The sequence below is a fragment of the Oryx dammah genome, unplaced genomic scaffold (assembly GCF_014754425.2).
Source record: "Oryx dammah isolate SB20612 unplaced genomic scaffold, SCBI_Odam_1.1 HiC_scaffold_18, whole genome shotgun sequence".
Classification (NCBI taxonomy): Eukaryota; Metazoa; Chordata; class Mammalia; order Artiodactyla; family Bovidae; genus Oryx; species Oryx dammah.
The window spans coordinates 112,251,198-112,264,675 of NW_024070202.1; the positions used below are offsets into that span (position 1 = coordinate 112,251,198).

The window sequence follows — 13,478 nt, forward strand, 5'->3', positions numbered from 1 at the left end:
CTTCTCCGGGCCAGGCCTGCCTCTGTGGGGCCTCCCCCCGCCCCCCAGCTCAGCCCCAGTCCATCTTGTCATCATCCTTGAAGGTGCGTGTGTCAGCTGTTATGAGACGTATCACAAACAACCTCTCACTAAGAACCAGAGTCCTGGAGTTTGTGGATGACTTTCTTTTTAAATTTCACACTTTGGATTCGTGTAGACTCGAGGCCAGCTTTCCGCAGCTCTCATCCTGCTGTGCTTTGGTGGAGAGAAAGGGGCGCTTTACTGTGGGTGCCGCCGGGTTCCTGATCTGCCCAGGACTCTGTCCGGAGACGAGGTTCCTCAAGCAGTAGCCCCTGGGGAGCCACCCTCCGGAGACAGCACTAAACTCCAGTGTCATAGACTCGGTGTGCCTATCGGGCAGCCCGCCTGGGCTCTGCAGTGTTCGCCTCGCTTGCCTCTCTGTTCCCAAGTTGTCTTGTCATCCTGAGCCCCGTGTGTCAGCTCACAGTTCCTCTCTCGTGTGTGTATGTTTAGGGCACAGTGCTGGCTCACAGTAGATACTGATGACGTTTTGTTAAATAGTCAAGTGGATCAAAGGTGTCCGCAGAATACAGACAGACTGGTGGGACGAGGCTGGTCGGGGACGCAACAGGATTGGTGCCCTGGGGTCCACTTGGGCCCTCGGGTGAAGGCGTTGGGGTGTGCCCCGGGCTGCAGCCTGACTCACAGGTGTTATGCTTTTCTCTGCCCCCATCTGTGAGCGCAGGTGGGACATAGGCCTGCCTCCAGTACCCTGCTCTGCAGGCCCAAGAGCGACGGAGCCGGCAGACTGCTCCGGTCCTCTGCTGTGCCACGGAGCATTATGTTTCTGCTCTGGGTTTCCTTTTCTTCAATCAAAATAAGAGCAGAGGTGAGTCTGTTCTGGTTCTGACATCTAGATCCCTTCCTCTGGACCACGACAGCGTCTGGCCCTTCATCTGTGCCTCGACCAGGCCCTTCCACAGCATCCCCTCCAGTGGGCTCCAGGCGCCTGGTGTGGTGGTGGCTGACTCGGTTGTCGAGTGATGGGCTGGGGCGGTTTCCTCTTGGTTCTCCTGAGGCCTCTCCCGCTGGACAGGGCTCCTTGGTGTCGAGCCGTTCACCCGCTTTGACGGCCGAACCTCCCTTGAGCTGCCCAGCAGGCTCGTCACCAGTGAAGGCCATCCTGCCATCCCTGATGGCCCTTCTTAACGTTTCATGTTACCAAGTCAGAACGTCCTGGCTTAAATCTCCTCGGTTAGCCTGCGTCTCGCTCTGGGCTGGAGGGACGTGCGCACCTCCTCCTCAGGTGCCGGGGGCGGATCCGCCATCCTCCTCTGAACCCTCTTTCCCGGAGACACATCCTCGCTCGCTGGCCTTTCACCTTCCCTCTCATTTTCTTTTCTCCTTTCTGCATATTTTGTCTCTGACTTCTTTGTGCCTCTTTTCTTTTGAGAGCAGCCCTGAATTTGATCTCATCTCCAGGAAAATCAATGTGGGGGGTGGGGAGGGGTTGAGGACGGTGTCTGGGTGTGGGGTCTGAGCATCTGGGTGAACCCGAGTCTGTGCCCTGGTTTGAGCTGACTGCAGGCAGAATGGGCGAGGGGCAGCCTGTGAGAGGGTCGTGAGCCAGGAAGGGTTGGGGGTTGCAGCGCTCGCTTGCTCGATGGTGTGGAGGGGCCCAGTCGGGGGGAGGACGTGGCAGGAGAGACGAGGAAATGCCATTAAGGGGCAGGCAGAGGACAAGGGGGCAGGGCAGAGGCTGGGAAGGAGTCTCCGGTGACAGGAAGCCAAGGAGACTGTGCTGTCCAGAGCCGAGAGGATGGGGTGAGTGGGGCTGGTGCAGAGGAGTCGGGGTCACCGGGGCCTTGGGGTCAGTGGGGGCAGCACCAAGGAGCGGTGGGGGCCAGACCCAGAGCAGAGCGGGCTCTGAGGGGAGGAGTTGCTGGAGGCCTGAGTCGCCAGCGTCAGGAGCTGCCCCGTTCTTTGTGTCCTGACGGAGGCTTGGGAAGCCTCAGTCTGTCTCGCTCCGCAGGACCCAGTGATGCCCCTGCTTTCCTGGGCCCCGTGGGTGCCCAGGACGCTGAGCCCGGCCCCCTCTGCTCCCACGGCCTGGCTGACAGCGTGGGCACCCATGGCTGTCTCCGGGAAGCCTGCCCGGCGCCTTGGAGCCCTACGTTGTGGTGAGGTCAGCCCCCCCGGGGTCCCACAGCCCCGAGGTGCCCCCGTACAGCCCACACTGGGGCTCTCCTCTTCCTGTCGTGAGAGTGAGAGTTTCATTCACGTCTGCCTCTCCCGCCAGCCTGGGGGCCCACCTGCATGCAGGGGCCTTGCCTACTGTATACTGTATCCAGTACACAGAAACGGTGTCACGTGCCTACTAGGTTCTGGATAAACACTGGGAAAAAAAAGAAACAGCATTAGCGTGGCAAAGAAAAGGGACACAGACACCACTCAGGTGCCGAGAGCCGCGGTTCCGCTGGGTCCGGAAGAGTGAATGTCAGGCCTCCCTCGCCAAGCAGGGTGGGATCTGGAGAGCTCTGTCCTGGGATTGATCTTCGGTGGTCACAACTCCTCAGGTCTTGCGGCGCTCCCTTCTCCCCACCTTTGGCCTCACGTCCCCCCGCAGTGGTGCCCACGGTAAAGAGCCCCCTAGACGAGAGCCATCCTCTTCCACTTGTCTTCCAGCCCGGACCCATGTTCTCACTGCCCCAAGCTCCCAGGCGTGTCAGAAGTAGAAAAAGCCAGAAAGCCCCGCAAGAAGCAGACATCCTCAGGATCCGTGGGGCAAGAGCCCCCTGATGCGTGCTGACTCTTCCAGGACTAGACCCACGACCCCACCCGCCATTCCGGCTCTTCCCGGCTCCAAGTTCAATGCCAGAGCTACTAACGCCTCTTGTGAACTCGGCCAGGGTGCCAGGCAGCACCTCTGGAGACTGAGGTCAAGCTTGAGTTTGCAGACATAGAGGAGGAGGCCAGCAGTGGCCCCCGGAAGAACAGAAGCTCCAGTGCCCAGAAGACGGTTGGGAGGGACCCTTCCCAGCAGACGAAGAGAACCCACCCCCTGCCCAGCAGCCTGTGGGTCCCCGTGCCTGACCAGGCTTTCCCGGAATGGGGAGGAGGGAGGTCTCCTGGGCCTCGGTGTCCTCAGTGAGGACACAGGGGCCCACTGCCTGGGGAGGCCTGGGCCTGGCTCGGCTGCCCCCCTCTGCAGATTGTCATGCCCACCCTGAAGGAGAGACTCCGGGCCCCGTGGCCTCCTGTCCGCGCTGGGGCAGGAGTGCCCTGTGCAGCAGGGGGAGAAGGTGTGCAGGTGTAAGGCCCGTGGACGGTACGAGGCGGAGGACCTGGTGCTCAGCCCTGGCCTGGCCGGACAGGCTGGAGGCAGGCCAGCCCAGTGAGGGTGAGGAGGCGAGGTCGGCCGGCATCCTCATAGCCCATCTGGCCAGAGAGGCACGTCACCTCAAGAAGCGGAAGAAGAGACACTTGCTTCCTGGTGGTGGGGAGCGGCTGCCCAGCCCCGAAACTGCTGTGCCTGCAGAAGCTGGGGAGAACCGCGCAGGCTGAGGCCAAGGGCTGGGCACCCAGGCTGTCCCCGGGTTAGCGGCCCTCGCCCGATGTGAGGTGCTTCTTTACTGTCAACTTGCAGGAATGTCCGCTGGGTCACCCGCACCCCATGCCAGTTGAGCATCAGGCCTGGCGAAGTGAAGGGTCAGCCCCAGTGCTCGCGTCTGCCCCATCACTTGGCGGGGAAGCCGGGGGCTGGAGGCGGGAGGCCTGGGGGGACAGTGGGGAGGGCTGCCTGAGAAGCAGCAGAAGGGCCTGGCCTTGGTGGGCCGCCGTCACCACGCCAGCACCCGATGCCTCGCCTCTGGAAGATAGGGACGGATAGGTGGTTCTGTGTGGGCCTCCCCAACCTGCTCCCCCCGCCCCAGAGATGACCCTGCCTCTCCCCTGACAGTGGTCGGGCAGGACCCAGGTGGCATGTATGCCCCCGAAGCAGCCCCAGGCCCGGGCCTGCAACCAGAGCACCGCGGAGCTCCTCTGTAGCACAGCCCTGCTGCTCTCCTTTGTCTGGTCTCCACCCTTTCAGGGGGTTCGTGGCCCCGGGGGACCCTTGCTACTGCCTCCGGCCTTCCTCTCCCACAAAGCAGAGCCCCTGCTCCACGAGGCAGTGGGTGAGCAGGTGTGGGGCTGAGGGCGTCCGAGTCTACCTCACCGTCTCCGTGGCACGGGGCCCGAGGACGTGGACTCTGTGGGCGTCACTGCCCACCGTGGGGCCGGCAGGGGGCGTGGGGGAGCCCGAGGAGGCAGGCGGTGCTCGGGTCCGTGGCCTGCCCCTGGGCCGCGCTCCGGAGCACAGGCTGCAGGGACAGCTCGGTCTGTGGCTCTTGAACCCGTCCCCCCTCACCTGGGCTTCCTGGTGAGAAACTTCCACGGACCACAGGGTGTCCGCGCATCGCCGGCTGGAGTGGCTGGTGGCGCAGCAGCGGCCGCCACGCGAGTTTACGAGAAGCAGCGGCTGGGCAAGGCGGGGGCCGCCCTGTCTCCAGGCCACCTCCTGGAGCCTGACCGACAGCCCGGTCCTGGCGCCCTCGGCCCTTCTGGATGGCGGCCGAGGAGGCGCACGCCGCCCAGGCCGTGTTCCACCTGGTGCCGCCCCAGCTGCGCTACCCGCATGTCTCCTTGGAGCAGAGCGCCCGGGAGATGGGCGCGGCTGTGCGGCAGGCCGAGGGCCTGGCCCCTGCAGCTCTCCACGGACCGCCAGCTTACCGAGCTCTTCCACCGCGAGGACCCTGCTAGATCCCTGCTTCAAGGGCAGGATTGAGACCATCCTCCCCGAGGGGGAGAACACGGACCCAAGGCTGGGCGGGTGGAGGCCACCCTGAGCGACAGAGGAGCTAGGAGCCCCAGGGCAGAAGGGAAGGGCCTGGGGGAGCCAGTGCAGAGAGGCCGGCCCCCCTCCTCCGGGTCCTCGCTGCTGGGCCAGAGCGAGAAGAGCCTGTTGGAGCGGCTGGAGAGCGTGGGGTTGCTGGCCTCTGAGTGGAGCGATTCCTCCCTCTCCACGGAGAGCCACCTGGCTAGCATCATCATCAAGAAGCACCTGCGTGAGAATGAGACAGTGGGTGCCCACGAGGACCCCTTGGTTTACTGGAAGAAGCAGCGGGACATCTGGCCAGCCCTGGCGAGACTGGCCACCACCTACCTGTCCTGTCCTGCTCCCCCTGCCGACAAGCGCCTCCTTGGCAAGCATCTTTGCCTCCCTGGGCAGCCCCACCATCATGGAGTACGACTCCCTGCTCCCGGTGGAGACGGTTAAGCATCTTCTTTTGAAGACCAACCTGGAGCATTTCTCCAGCTAGACGGCCCCCACCCCTCATTTTCCCCCGCGGAGACCGGGGGAGAGCTCCGGGGCAGAGCTGGGAGTCTGAGCGCTCGGAAGCCCCAGAAAGCTGCCCCAGGGGATGGCTACCTAGATGAGAGAAGTGGGCAGAGTGTCCTGTCCAAGGATGGCCAGACTCTGAAGCCTGTTTGAGAAGAATGAGGACGGTTTCTCAGTTCTGGCCAGGTTGCCAGTTTTGTTTTCAGGGAGAAGCCGCTTTCCATCTGCCCACTGCTTGCATTACTGCCAGTGGCGTGTGTGTGGAAAGGTGGGCCGTGTTCCTCGGTGACTCGAGCCGTCCCGCCCGGTGTACGGCTGCGGTGCCCCTTTAAAGCATTGGCGGGGAGGGAGGGCCCATATGCAGGGTCTGTGTCAGCTGTGACGGCCCTGGAGGGCGGCTTTCTCAGAGGGGCCGGGGCTGGGGAGGCGGGGGCGCCGCGGGCACCGCGGGGAATGTCCTCAGCCACCCTTCCTGGCAAAGGAAAGAGCCCCGAAGATACAGCAGCCACCTCAAGAGGGAGGTGCCCATGCACCCACTGGTCTCCTTCGGCTCCATCCGTTCCAGGGCATCCTGGGTGCCAGAGCCCTGGGGGGCTGAACTGCCTGGCTCCTGCAGGCAGGCGTGTGGTAGAGCAGACCTGAGACTCCTCTCACGGCTGTTCTCACCTGTAGTTTGTTTCCAGGCTGCTGGGAACCTCAGGGTTTCTTGTTTGTACAGTGACAGTGGTCTCAGGAAGCCAGAAAGGGCATGTGTTCTGGTACCCACTGGCCAGAGTTCCTTTAGGGCCGGGCGCAGGCCCTGGGAGCATGTGAGTCCCAGTGCTGGTGGGATTGGGTGGGAGAAGGTGAAAGGGTGAGGCTGGAGGGCCTGTCTGTCCCACGAGGCGTGAGTCCAGCTCTCCTGAGGCACTGGGCCGCTGGGAGCCGGGCTCTGAGGAGGGAAGGTGGTGGAGGCTGGGAGGCAGCAGGCTAACCTGCACTTTGGCACCAGCCATGGGGGCGAGCCCCGGAAACCTGTCCCCTCTTCCCCGCCGAGTCACTGTGGCTAGTTCACTGCAGGACATTCGGAAGTTACCGAGAACGGCAGGCAGCAGGAGAAATTCATCGTAATCATTTTTGCTCAGCAGCCTCCATGAACTCTTTACCTTGAGATTGTAACCCTCGGTACTAGCCAGTCTGCTGTGTGCTCATTTGAGCAGGGTCATGTGGCTCCTTGAAGAAAGCCTGTGCGGCTTGTGTTCAGTGGTTGCAACAGTGTGAGCTGGAGTCACCTCCACTCTCTGCTCAGGTGGTGTCTTCTCCCCCCCTGCTGGAAGGCATGTGTGTGTGTGTGGCGGGGGGGCTGTCCTGGGGGCCACGTGTTATTGGTCGGTGCCGCCATCCCTCGGTCAGCTCTCGGGAGAGGCACCCTTTGGTGTGGCGTCACCCCCAGCGGCTTCTCCACGTTCCTGGAGACGGGAAACCTGGACTGAAGTGGCAGGGGGTGTGCGAGGAGGCGGGCGGAAGGCAGGGGTAGGGGTCCTGAGCTCGGGGGCTCGGGCTCTGGAGCAGCCGTGCCCCACCAGGGGCAGTTTGGTCCCCCAGATGTTTGGACGGTCGTGGCTTGTGGGGTCACTCCTGTCCTCTCGTGGGTGGGAGATGGGCACACGGCAGAGGCAACACCTTGCTCCCAGGCGGCGCCCGGACCCCGTCTGCCTGGACTCAAGCCGGCCTCCTGAGGCTGGCGCCATCGGCACCCCACCCCTCATCCTTTCTGCACCCACATGCCTGAGATGGACCTGGGCGTCTGGTCACATGGCCATGTTCTCCCTCTCCGTGGCTCCCTGACTGCCGCGGGGTCCTGGTCTCTGGCTCCTGCATTTATGGCAGGACTCCGTTGCCCTTCACGTGCCCCCCGCCCTGTGGGCCAGATCAGGTTTAACCTGACGTGGAGGTGACCCCGTCGCCACGCTGCTTACAAACAAACCCTAGCAGATGCTTCCGCAGAGTGAGCCAGGCTTCTCATCAGGTACCTCCGTGCTTTGGGACAGAAACTTTGCTAGAAATGAAGGTGGAGCTGGGCTGCTGCAGATTAAAGATGTGGGTCCCCCTTCTTAGAGGTGGGGTGGGGGCGGGATGTGTTGGCAGCCCCCACAACTTCCTAGGGGGTGTGGGAGGAGCTCTGGGTCTGGTTTCCTTGGTGGGGATGAGAAGTGGTGTTGCTATGGAGACACAGCCTGGGAGCCTGACCACGGCCCTGGAGACCCAGGCTTTGTAAACAGCAGGAGTGAATAGCCCCGTCGTTCTCCCCGGCACCACCCTGTCTGGCCTGGGCCTGGCTGGTCTGCAGGTTGGGGAGCTGCCACTTGGAACAGAGGTCTCTGGTTGTTTTCCTCTCTGCCTGAACCCTGACCCCTCTGTGCTCCTCTGGCATGGCAGCCGCCCCTACCCCTAGGTTGCCTCCCTCGGGCTCTGGGCTTTCCGCGGCCCCTGGGTCACTGCCCGTCCCAAGGCCACTGGTGGCCTGGAAGTCCCCTCGCTCCCCTTTTCTGGAGCCAGCATCGGGGCCACCCTGCCCCTGCCTCCAGGACGGCTTCCCGGACTGTTCTGCCTTCCCTCCCCAGCCCGTTTGCCTACTTGGGAAACGGTGTCATGTTTTTGGCTGGAACCATGCTTTCTGGCTTATGGGAAGGGACATTCTGTTGAGGCCAGAGTGAAGCGCTGGTCTTGTTAGGTAGGGGTCGGGGGAGCAAAGGCATGGGGCCTGGCAGTGCTGCCACTCACTCCGTCGACCCCAGCTTCCTCGTCTAGGACTGAAGGCTGGGCGCTCAGCCCCCACAGCTGCCACCAGGGTGGACCACGGAACCCTGAACCCATTTTGAGTTCATTGCTGATGTTGAAAAAAATCGAGTCGAGAACACCTTGGAGGGAATAAGGCAAGGCCCATGTGCTCTCAGCTGTGTTTGCAAAAGCAGGGCACTCCCAGGAAGGAAGCAAAGGAGATTGGTGACTCTGGGGGCCTGTGTCTATTCAAAAATAGATTGAAAGTGTTTGAGAAGAAACGTCTCAATTTATGATACTCACGAGCAGTTACCGAAAAAGGAAAGGAATGAGATTGTGCACACTGGGGGCCGTGGAGGGATTGTAGCGTCGGGCCTGAACTTCATCTGGGACCCCCTCAGGTGGGGGCCTTTGCGTGGCCAGCTCCCGCTGTGGGGTCTTGGCCCTCCTGAGCCTTGGGCTGGAGTCCTCCGGTCCTGCTGGGCAGCTGACCCTGGCGGCAGGGGACTGGTGGTCGCGGACACGTCCCCTGCTGCAGCTCTGTGGTGCTCAGAGGCCCACTCACTGGTCGATTGTCTCTCCTTAGGGACCTGCTGGCCCTCGAGTGAGGGTGTCGGAGACGTGTCCAACCCTGGCCCAGGCCGAGAGGAGGGGGCGACCCGTGGGGTGAGCAGCCCACTGACCGCCAGTGGCACCTACATCGCAGCTGCCTGACCCGCGGCCCCCCAGACCCACTTGGTCTCATGGAGCCTCGGGGCGAGAAGTCGGGAGAGGCTGACGGGGTGCATGTGACGCCCCAGCTGCTCAAGGCGCGCTCGGGTGAGTTCGCCCTGGAGTCCATCTTGCTGCTCAAACTGCGGGGCCTGGGACTGGTGGGCCTGGGCTGCCTGGGGGACTGCCTGGGCCTCGAGTGGCTGGACCTGTCGGGCAACGCGCTCACCCAGCTGGGACCGCTGGCCTCCCTGCGGCAGCTGGCCGTGCTCAACGTGGCCGACAACCGGCTGACGAGCCTGGAGCCCCTGGCCGCCTGCGAGAACCTGCAGCGTCTCAATGCCGCGGGCAACCTGCTGGCTGGGCCCGCGCAGCTGCAGTGCCTGGTGGGGCTGCGGGGTCTGGAGCGCCTGCGGCTCCGAGACCCGTTGGCGCGGCTCAGCAACCCGCTGTGCACCAGCCCCTGCTACTGGGCCTCAGTGCGCGAGCTGCTGCCCGGCCTGAAAGTCCTCGATGGCGAGCGCGTGAGCGGGCGCGGCAGCGACTTCTACCAGCTGTGCCGGGACCTCGACAGCTCCTTGAGCCCTGACCCTGGCACCCCCGGCCCCCGGCCTGCGGAGGCCCAGCCCTGGGTGGAGCCTGGCTACTGGGAGGCCTGGCCCCCACGCAGCAGCTCTATCCTGGAGGAGGCCTGCCGCCAGTTCCAGGACACACTGCAGGAGTGCCACGACCTGGACCGCCAGGCCCGGGACAGCCTGGCCCAGGCCGCGCGGGCGCTCAGCCCCGCGGGCGCCGCTGCCACCTCCTTCGTCTTCTGAAGGTGCCCTGGGGCCCTCGGTGGCCTCCCTGCTTGTCTGGACGGTTTTGTCCCACTGCTTGTTGCCCTTCAAGGAAAACCCCCCACACGTCCATCAGAGTCGTACCTCCCTTGGGCCCTCCCCAAGCAGCCGGCTCAGCCTAAGGCTGTCCTGCCACCACCTAGCAGAGCACCTGGGAGGAGGTCCCTGGCCCCTTCCACGGCTATAGCTGCTGCTTGTCCTGGCTCCATGAGCCTGAGACTTGGAGGAAGAAAGCGGCTTGGTCCTAAGGCTGCAGCTGGGTGAGGCGGGGAAGGCCAGCCTCCTGCCCTGCCCCCTCTGGGAGAGGCTGTGGCTGAGCTCGCCAGTGGCAGCTGGCCGTGGAAGCTGCATTTACCCACCTCCCTGGTTCTCCTGCTGTGTCCCTTACTCCTGGGTCTCCCTGGAACCTCCACTGTCCCCATTCCCACCCATGCTCATCCCTATTAAATTATGTTTTAATTAGTATCAGTACACGTGGGCGTGCTTGGTTTTCCCAAGAGGGAGCTCCTGAAAGCAAGCCTGGGTCCTCCACCCCCACCCCCACCTCTGGTCTCCCCTGGGCAAGGAGGAGGCGTCTGCGGCTTTCTGGGTGTCCAGGCGGCTGGGTCCCGCCCCACCCCCCCAACTCAGGGCTTTGCTTCCTCCCTCTGAGGCCGGAGCACCAGGGCCTTTGCTCACACCCTGCAGCCGAGCTGGGGGAGGGAGGAAATTCGAGGGAGCATGAGAACTCAGCTGAGCGCAGCTTTATTAGCTCAGGGGTCACGGGGTGGCCCCTCCCCGGGCTCAGAGGAGGGAGGCGGGCTTTCACTGGTGACCTCCCTTCCTTCCAGGAAGCTGGGCAACTTCTAGAGGAAAGGAAGAGAAACAGCCCAGGCTTGAGGGAGGCGGTCTTCGCAGGCTTCCAGCCCCTGTTCCCCTGCCTCCCGCAGCCCAGCTCCAGCGCCCTCTCAGTTCTCCCGTCCCCCTCCCTCCTGGCCGCCGCCTACCTGCCAGGCCTTAGCTCGGGGACAAGGCTTTGATGAAGGCGAACTGTCCGGGAAGGTAGTAGCTGTGGGGGTCCTCGCCGAAGCGCTCCACCCTGCTGCAGTGGGCATCCTGGGCGTCGTCCAGCTCCTGCCGGCACAGGGCCACCCCGTTCCAGCCAGCGCCTATTGCCCCCGTCCCCCCTCCCAGGGAGTGTCTGGGCCGAGCCCAGAGCCCCCCTCACCCCCCCGAAAGCTCTTCATCCAGGCCTCTCCCAAGGCCCAGTCTCTCTCCCCACTTTACCAGCCCCCTCCTCACCCGTTGAACCTGTGTCTGTATGGGACAGTGCACCATCCGGCCCAGGACTTGATCCTTTGAGTCCAGCTTGATGCAGGCCAGGCATTTCCGCTTTCTCTGGGGAGTGGGCGTGGGGGCCAGAGAGGAAAGGGGTGAAGGGAGGCGTGCAGCCCTGTGAGGGCGGAACCTGGGGCCAGGTTGCAGTGGGGTCTGTTCCTTTGGCAGGCCAGCTGGGTCCAGGTGCTGCCTAGCTCTGGCCTGGGAATTTTCAAGTCAGAACTATCCTGCAGTTTTCAAACTGTGTGTGTGTGTGTATGTGTGTGTGTGTGTGTGTGTGTGTATGTGTCTGTGTAGGCGGCACTTAGTTTTCAAACTGTGTGTGTGTCTGTTTGTGTGTCTGGCTGTGTCTGACACAGGCAGGTTCTCCCCACCTGGCTTCTACTGCGCTGCCATCTGTTACATTTATTTGTATGTTGTTTTCTTGCAAGATTTGAATTGAACACAGGGATCCTGGTGTAAAAGTCCAAAAAAGCACACTAGTCTAATCCAGCACTCCTTCAGCAGAGGGAGGTGACCGAGGCCTTGACGAGCCAGCGCAGGAACAGGACTGGGGGTTGGCAGAAGTGGTTGTGCTCCGAGCCCAGGGATCACCCCCATGGCAGTGACTTGGCCCCGAAGGTGGCTGACGACAGTCAAGCCCTCTTAGGAGTCAGCCCAGGCCAAGCCATCCTCCCCTTGAAAACTCATGAGAAATGGGAAGTTCACCAGGCCTAAGGTGGGGACCACGGCGTCCTTCCGCCAGTGACCTGCAGCCTGGGTGGACCTGCTCTGGAACCTGTGTGTCCGTCTCCCTGCCTGTTGTGGCCCCCTCAGCCCACCCACAGCCATCACCGCCACGGGTGCAGGCAGGCAGGCCGGTCAGAGCCAGGGAGGCTGTCCCACCCCAGGGTCTCCAACCTCAGGCTTCTCCAACTGTGAAGTCCACTGGCCACTCCTGCGCCCACTCCTGCCCCGAGCATGCGCCCTGCCGTCAGCTCACCCCGTTAGGCTTGACCTTGCAGTCTGCTTTCCTCCAGTCCTTCTTCCGACAGCTCGTCTGCTGGAGCTTGAACTCCAGCCTCACAAACTGCCCGGCCGGGAAGAGCTGCCGACAGACAAGAGAGAGGCCCACGGCTCAGCTGAGCAGGCAGAGCCGTTGCTGGTGTGACCTGTCCCTGCTCCCCAGCAGCACACCCTGGGGTGGGGGCAGAGAGCTGGGCGGATTGCTGGGGCCCAAGCATCGGTGCACCTGCTCTCGGTGGGGGGCACGTTCTGGTCTCCCAATCCCCGTCCCGCCCTTCCCTCGCTGGGCTGGCGCTCACCGTGTCTGAGGCATTGTCCACGCTGGTCACCTGGAAGGCCCACTGCACGGGCGGATGCTTGTGGAACTCCTCCAGGGCCACCTGCAGGCCCCGGTGCTGGGCTGCTGTGAGCTCTGCCCTGCCCAAGCCCATGGCGCCCAGCCCCAGGGCCAGCGGGAGCAGCAGCTGCCACATGGCTTCACCTCTGTCTCCCGGACCCTGCGGAGGGCTGTGCGTCGGTCCGGAGGAGGAGCCTCCGGCTCCTGGGCCTGTGTGGGCCGCGTCTGGTGGGCTCCGGGCAGAGGTGGGGGGATGTGGAGTGGCCCTGCAGACCCCCGTCCCCACCCCCGTGTTCCCCTGGGCCGTCCCTCTCCTCCTATCCAGCCCCACTGTTTCCAAGTCCGGCCCAGGTTGGCCCTGTCCGAGGTAGGTGCTGGGTCTGCCCCGGTCCTTGGGCCAGCAGCTGGGGAGCAGGGCCTGCTCCAGCTCTCTCTACCCGCCCCCCCAACCCCGTCCCCGTTTTCTGGTCCACAAGGGCTCCAGTACCCCCCCCAATCTTCACCATCCGGGGCCCAAAACGGGGTGGGGGGGGATGGAGGCTGGCTGGAGGCTGAATATTTTGGGGAGGACATAAACATGTGGGAGGGGCCCAGGGCGGGTGGGCTTTAGGAGCCCACTTAACCCTCGCTGTGCTGAAACAGCCTGTTGCCATCGGCCCCACCACCTCCTCGGGGGGGCCCCCCCCACTGCTCCCCAAGAATGGGGGTCCCTCCTCCACCCCGCCTCCTCTGTCTTCTTAGGCAGAATCTCCCTCCCTTGCCTTGTTCTTTTCTGGAGACTTCCTCTCCCAGCCCGCCAACCCCGCACCTCAGTCCGCGTGACTGGGGTGGGGGGCGCCCGAGGGCCGGACCCTCCCCCGAGAACTCTGCCCGAGAGCAGCCTCCCGAGGACCAGAAAGCCCCAGGTGTGGAGACCCAGGCCCTTCCGGGCAAAGGTGCCAAGCCGTCGCCTCGAAGACAGGACAGGGCTCGCGGAGCAGCCGACAAACGCCGGCCTCCGGAGCTGCGCCCTTTACCCGCCCCGCGCTCCCCCCCTACTCCTCTCCCGCGCCTCGGAGTCTCCCCCCTCCCCTCCTCCCCCGCGCCTCAGGGTCTCTCCCCCTCCCCTCCTCTCCCTCGGGGTCTCCCC

General features: G+C 63.8%; 2 protein-coding genes across 13 annotated transcripts in view; one reads left to right on the forward strand and one right to left on the reverse strand.

The window, feature by feature from the left end:
* The window catches only part of LRRC61 (leucine rich repeat containing 61), a 12,751-nt gene extending 2,590 nt beyond the window's left edge, over positions 1 to 10,161 (forward strand). For 2 of the 3 annotated variants that reach the window (XM_040260407.1, XM_040260406.1), the window contains exon 2: positions 8,727 to 10,161. In XM_040260407.1, coding sequence (XP_040116341.1) covers positions 8,884 to 9,669 — 786 coding nt within the window. In that variant the 5' untranslated portion in view covers positions 8,727 to 8,883 and the 3' untranslated portion in view covers positions 9,670 to 10,161. Of the gene's footprint in view, positions 1 to 11; positions 890 to 8,726 lie in introns of those variants that run through there. The other variant, XM_040260408.1, reaches the window with a different exon arrangement.
* Positions 10,162 to 10,418: 257 nt separating this feature from the next.
* RARRES2 (retinoic acid receptor responder 2) overlaps positions 10,419 to 13,478 on the reverse strand; it is a 3,460-nt gene continuing 400 nt past the window's right edge. For 2 of the 10 annotated variants that reach the window (XM_040260425.1, XM_040260422.1), the window contains exons 2-6: positions 12,312 to 12,509; positions 11,990 to 12,094; positions 10,972 to 11,067; positions 10,677 to 10,803; positions 10,419 to 10,535 (exon numbers count right to left, since the gene is read on the reverse strand). In XM_040260425.1, the coding sequence (XP_040116359.1) occupies positions 10,687 to 10,803; positions 10,972 to 11,067; positions 11,990 to 12,094; positions 12,312 to 12,485 (492 nt within the window). In that variant the 5' untranslated portion in view covers positions 12,486 to 12,509 and the 3' untranslated portion in view covers positions 10,419 to 10,535; positions 10,677 to 10,686. Of the gene's footprint in view, positions 10,536 to 10,676; positions 10,804 to 10,956; positions 11,068 to 11,989; positions 12,095 to 12,311; positions 12,512 to 13,157; positions 13,367 to 13,388; positions 13,406 to 13,478 lie in introns of those variants that run through there. The other 8 variants (XM_040260427.1, XM_040260420.1, XM_040260423.1 and 5 more) reach the window with 8 other exon arrangements.